The sequence below is a fragment of the Magnolia sinica genome, chromosome 5 (assembly GCF_029962835.1).
Source record: "Magnolia sinica isolate HGM2019 chromosome 5, MsV1, whole genome shotgun sequence".
NCBI lineage: Eukaryota > Viridiplantae > Streptophyta > Magnoliopsida > Magnoliales > Magnoliaceae > Magnolia > Magnolia sinica.
Window position 1 is genome coordinate 17,018,571 of NC_080577.1, and position 6,645 is coordinate 17,025,215.

Genomic DNA, 6,645 nt, shown 5'->3' on the forward strand with positions numbered 1-6,645 from the left:
CGTGATGTATGTTTCCTAGATCCACACCGTCCATCCGGGCGTGAGCACAAAAATGCAGTAGATCCGAATCTCAGGTGGACCACAACACAGGAAACAGTGGTGATTGAATGCTCACCGTTAAAAACTTCAGAAGTTTTGAATCAAGCTGATATTTGTGTGGTCCCTTCATCCAGGTCCGTGTGACTTTATCAACAGGTTGGATGGCAAATATACATTCCGATGGCTCTCAAGAAGTTTTTAATGGTAGGCATTCAGTCACCACACTTTTCTGTGGTGTGGACCACATGAGATTTGGACATGCTTCATTTTTTTGGATCATGTCCTAAGATGAGCTATCAAAACGTATGGATGGCGTACATATAAATCATATAAATCACGGTGGACCCTCACAAGCGGGATGTGGATAGCATGCAAAACCCTGGCAAAGTAAAACATGACCTACGGTGAAAAGTAAAGATTCCACCCTTTAAATGGGATGCAGGATATCCCTACTAATTAAAAATACTGGGATTTGATTGGGTCACGTGTCACTATTAAAGAAGTGGCCTAAAAAGCATGTTTGAAAGTTGTTTAGGTGAGTATATACTTATATAGTCTTATCTCTTACAGCGGCACATGCCCGTTAAATCCCATCATCTCTCGTCACCCAAGCAATCCATGTTTCATGAAATGACGATTTTGTAGCCCTATTAAATCCTATTATCTCTCGTTACCCAAGCAATCCATGTCTCATGGAATGACGACTTTGGGACTTTCATCAGTGACTCTCATGCCTAATATGCACACGTGATGCTTTTCATTTCCACTAATAGGTTGTACAGCTCCCTTCTACATGAACCATGCCCACATAAATTCAAGCTCCAACGGCTTTAATAGGAAACGTTGTCCAATTCAAGCCTAGGACTGGCTCGTTTATTTTTTAAGCCCAGATGTCAGGCTTGACCTGGCTCACTGGAAGACCATTGCGGACTTGGTCCAAGAGTCCGATGAGCCAGCCCAGCACAATGACAGCCCTCGGTTTGCCTGTTCAGTCAATCATGCTTTTTGGAAAGTAAGGCTGAGTCCATCCTTTTTTAAAAAGGCCTAAAACAAGGACTGAATGTGGCCCACGGGGTTGTAGGCAAAACAGGAGCACTTGCCGAAGGGGGCCACGCCTGAAAGCCAGTTTAGGCAGACCAGCCCATTTGCAGCAATAAGCACTCAAACTAGGGAGCATGTCTTTGTTAAAAATGAAGAAAGAAATCTTTTATTCAATAAAAAGCATAAAGAGTCATCAACCACTATATCCGAACACATGTAAAGGTTTCAGACTGTTCATTTGCTAGGCCCCACCACGGCTAGGCCATACCCCAATCATCGTGCTGGTTGGACAATTTGAATACTATATATATATATATATATATATATATATATATATATATATATATATATATATATATATATATATATATATATATAAGGTTCTATGCAGTCGAACTCATGTGAACTTCCCATGAGGTTTAAAGGGGACCCATCAAATGCACAGTGCTGATGTTCGACACGCATCACGGTGGGGCCCACACAGCTCGACCTCATGGGAAGTTCCCATGAGCTCGACCGCATAGAACCTTTTCCCTATATATATAACTCCAGAATTACAAAACATAATGCCCAAAAAGAAAAAGGGAAAAGGAAGAAACAACCACCAACATTGCTTGATTGACTTTGTTGTTATGGACCATTCCTAAATTTTCTCTTAGAGTTCCTGATCTTTTTATCAGGAGTAATGCTATGGTGATTCACTTGGAGGTGATTTGCAGCGTTGCAGCAACATGTGTACTCTCCTCCTAACATGGGCAACATAAATCTCCACGAGGCCAATTGTTCAGAGTATCCCAACTATTACATTGATATTATCCATATCTCTAGCTTGGCAATACCCATAACACTAGTAGCGATACTGATAAAAATAGCAGTATCAGAAATTTTAGGTATCAATGATATATCACTAAGTATCGCCGATCTGACTATATTGCCAATGTATCGCCAATATTTTCAACTGTATAAATTCTAAGTGTCGCTTGTATCGCCAATGTATTGCCAATATTTTCGCCTATATAAATTCTAAGTGTTACTTATATCGCCAGCGTGTTGGTGAATTTCGATAATATCGTAATGTATTGATATCGCCAAAAAACTATTTATTAAAAAAAATGTTTGAATGAATAGGATGGTTGGATTGTTGGATGGATAGATGGGATGAATGGATGGATGTTTGGATGATTAGATGGGATGGATGGACGGATGTTTGGATGGATAGATGGATGTTTGGATGATTAGATGGGATGGATGGATGGATGGTTGGTTGGATGGGGATGAATTGATTGATGGTTGGATTATTGGATCATCATCCATGTGTATTGTGTTTATATATTTATTTATGCATGGATGTATAATACATGAATGCATTATGTATATTTGATCGTATGTTAATTGATTTAATGAGATTAAGTGATCGTTGTGTTATTATTGGATTAATTTCCATATACTTTTAAGCCCCATTAAATGGAAACTTATTATGCATGCTTTTAACAATTTTTTATTCGTAAATATGCAAATACTTGTATTTTAGCATCTCTTGGAGTTTTACTGAAAAGTTCCATCGTTTTTCCCATGTTTCCCCAATGTTTCTCCACATTTTCGGAAATCGACGATATTGATATTACTTCCGTATCAGTGGCCAGCAAAGCTTGTAGCGTTACTAATGCTTCGAACACTGATGGGGCCTACCATGATGTATATGTGAAATCCAATCCATGCATCATCTGATACATCCCACTTTAGGAGGTAAGCCTGCCAATCAGGCCCATCAAAAACTCAAATGGCCACACCACAGGAAACAATGGGATAGGGCGTACACCATTACAATCTTCTTGGGACACATGAAAGTCTTGGATAAAGCAGATATTTGGTTTTAACCTTGTACTCACCTTGTGAACAGATTGGATGTCATATAAACATCACAATGGGCCCTTGGAAGATTTCAACGATGGCCGTCTGTATTCACTCCTTTGCTATGGTGTAGTCCACATGAGTTTTGGATTGGCATTATTTTTGGGCTTACTTCGTAAACTAGGCTGTCTCAAGTAATGGATGGATTGTGTCACATATATGTCATGGTAGTTCCCATGGAGATCTATGTTGCCTGCGCTGGGAGGAGAGGAGACATGTCACTGTAATACGGCGAATCGCCTCTGAGTGAATAGCAAATAGCAGTTAGCATTACTCTTTTATCAGTTTCCCAAAGGTAGATGATTAAGAACTTCAAGAAAATAGCAAGACTCCACATTCAACAGAGAAAAGGCTAATGATTTCATGGTTACAACATTCTAATCTGGGTGATTTTCGGGGCATGGTCCATCCATGGTGGGCCTCATCATCATCAACTTAGTGGTCCTGCTGGTACAAAATCAGGAATAATAAAAAATTCTATCATATCTTTTTATTAATCACAAATAAAAACTGCTTCCCAGATCAACATATCAGTTACAGATCACCATCATTATAGCTTTGTCCCAGCTACTGTGTTCAGAACATATCAGTAATTCATGGAGAGCAAAAGCTAGAAGTTCAAATACTGTTGATTTTGACATATTCAGAATTTTATATAACTAAAGACTCAAAGCATGAGTATTTTGAGTGTCATTAACAGAAAAAAGACAGCATACCTTGAAGGTGGGCAGCTTAAACAGCATCTGTAACATTTATGTAGCAACAATGTAGATCGAATCAGCTTGCTATAACCATCTGATATTTGGTCTTTCGCAAAATGAACATGGAGAGCTGCTGCAGCTCTTTTCACAGTCAGCTGTTTGCAGAGCACCAACTGAAGTGTTAGGATTGTCTCATTGAGGGGACATTTCGGCATGGTTCGTCCAGGGGGAGTCATAAGATCAACGGCCTGGATGGATGAATCATGGGCCCCACAAATATAAAGGATCTGAATATACAATATATTCCCTCAGATCAAGGATAATGTAATTCCTGTTTTTCAAAGCCTCCTACTAATCCAAGCTATACTTAAGAATTTTTACATGATTATTCTCTTATCGCTTTCACATCAAAATGAGATGCATTTGCTTAGTGGATTTAAAATAATGAGCCTAACATATGGCTTCTACTTTCAATCCAACTTTTGCCAGCCTCCTTCCTTGTTGAGCACTTCCTCTCCATTACTTCTCTAACCTTCTTTGAATCATCCCACCTCCCATCAATAGCATATAAATTCGACAACAACACATAAGTTGCAATGTTGTTGTCGCCAAACACCATCATCTTTGCTACCACAGCCAAGCCTAGCGGAATGCATCCATGAATGGTGCAAGAACTGAGAAGTGTCCTTAACACCACCACCCCAGGTTCAATCCCCATTCCATCAATAAACTCTACGGATTCCTTGAAAAACCCAGCACGCCCGAGAGCGTCCACAACACAGGCATAGTGCTCCTTCATTGGGGTGATTCCATGCTCATCACGCATCGAAATAAAATATTCGACAGCCCTGTTGGCAAGGCCACTGTGGCTGCAAGCCGAGAGAACTGCAAGGAATGTGATGTGATCGGGCCTCACCCCTTGATTTCGCAATTCGTCAAGGGCCTTCAACACCTCTAAGCCATTCCCATGGTGGGCATACCCTGAAAGTAGTGCATTCCATAGTACTACGTCGCTCTTTGCCATCCCTTCAAAGTAAGTAACTGCATTTTCCATGCTTGCGCATTTCGAATACATGTCAATGAGAGCACTCCCTACAAATTTATCATCTTCAAATCCAATTTTAATGATATGGGTGTGGAGCAATTTTCCAGTTTCAGTGGCAGTTAGATTAGCACAGGCTGTTAGTGCACTGGCAAGCGTGAAGTTATTCGGTTTAATTCCTTCTTGAAGCATTTTTATAAGAAAAGCAAGAGCTGCTTCATTGTACCCAACTTTCGCATAAACTGATATCAAAGCAGTCCACGAAATGACATCGTGCCTAACCACCTTCCCAAACAGTTTTAGCACAGAATCTAATCTTCCACCTTCAGCATATAAAGAAAGCAGGGCAGTTTGTATTGAAATATCAGACTTGCATCCAAACTTAATTACATAAGCATGGATTTGTTCACCTTGATCAATAGCGCTCAGATCAACGCAACCCGTAAGAACACTGATACATGCAACTGAATCTGGATTAACACCATCCTTTTGCATTTGGTAGAAACTCATAAGAGCTTCTGTTGATAACCCATTATGCACATAACCTGAAATCACCGTCGTCCACGAGAATACATCATGATGGCCCATAATCAGCTGAAAAATCTGCATCGTGTCCTCCATACATGAACACTTGGCATACAAATCCATTAGAGCATCCCTAATGCATGAGTTCATTTCAAACCCGCTTTTATAAGCAACCGAATGAATCTGCATACCCAAATCCAAGCACTCAGCAGCGGCGGAAACACAAAGAATGCAAGCTAATAGGACATCATCCATTACTACTGATTCATGGTAAAACCAATAAAAAACATCCATGGCATCTTGAAAGAATCCATGACCAGCATATCCAGTAATCAGGGTCGTCCAAGACATCACGTTCTTGCTACCCGAATGAACCAACAAATTGAAAGCATCATCCATGGAATCACAACTCGAATACATTCCAACAAGAGAATTCTCTACAACACCATCACTCTCAAAACCAAATTTAATTACTAAGCAATGAACTTGCAGTCCTTGTTTCAAAACTTCATATCCATGGATTGCACCTAGAAAATTAACAAAAGTAGCTCTCGTGGGTACTAGAGAAGACGACAAAATCAACTGAAAATTCACAAAAGCTTCCTTTAAATTCCCATTCTTAGTGCAAATACCAATCATGATGTTAATCAGAACGGTGTCTTTAACCACCAAACAATCAAAAACCTTCTTCGCTTCGTCAAAGAAATGGAAATTAGCATAAAACTCAACAAGCCCACTTCCGGCAAAGACATCATTGCTGAGCCCAAACTTCATTAATGTGCAATGGGCTTGTAATCCTTGATCGAAATATCCCAAACTAATGCAACCTTTAAGGACACTACTGAAACTAAATCGGTCAGGTATAACACCACAAGACAACATTTTTCTGAAGCAACCAAAAGCAAGCAATGAAAACCCAGATAGGAAATAGCCAGCAATCATGGTATTCCAAGAGATTACATCAGGTTGGGACATTTCGTCGAACACACAGTGGGCATCCTGGACGTATCCGCATTTGCAGTACATGTTGGCCAAGCTGTTGGCAAGGAAGAGAGGGGGTTCGGGTATGGTCTTGAGCATTCGAGAATGTATAGACTTTCCCTCTGAAATTGCAGACGTTTCAGCGCAGATTCGTAGCAGATTGGCGTAGTTCTTCTCCAAAACGAATGTGGGGGACAACCCATGACTGTTTGAATTTTTGAAACTAAAACTGGTGGCAAATCTGACCGTTTGAACGCTGGTCGCTGCTAACATAAGCTTGGGGTATGATTGGGTGTAACTACGCATCCCTCGGCAAAAAGCCCACGATACCCTTTTTCTTTTGCGCATGTGGACACTTAAAGGAGGGTATTTCAGTCTTTTTATGAATTCAAAGTCCCAGATATG

The 6,645-nt window shown here is 40.3% G+C and overlaps 1 protein-coding gene across 1 annotated transcript; it reads right to left on the reverse strand.

Annotated features, from left to right (window-relative positions):
- Positions 1 to 4,128: 4,128 nt before the first annotated feature.
- Positions 4,129 to 6,546, reverse strand: LOC131246962 (pentatricopeptide repeat-containing protein At2g33680-like). Its single transcript, XM_058247418.1, has one exon. It carries the CDS (start codon positions 6,544 to 6,546, stop codon positions 4,129 to 4,131), a length of 2,418 nt encoding a protein of 805 aa, XP_058103401.1.
- Positions 6,547 to 6,645: the final 99 nt, after the last annotated feature.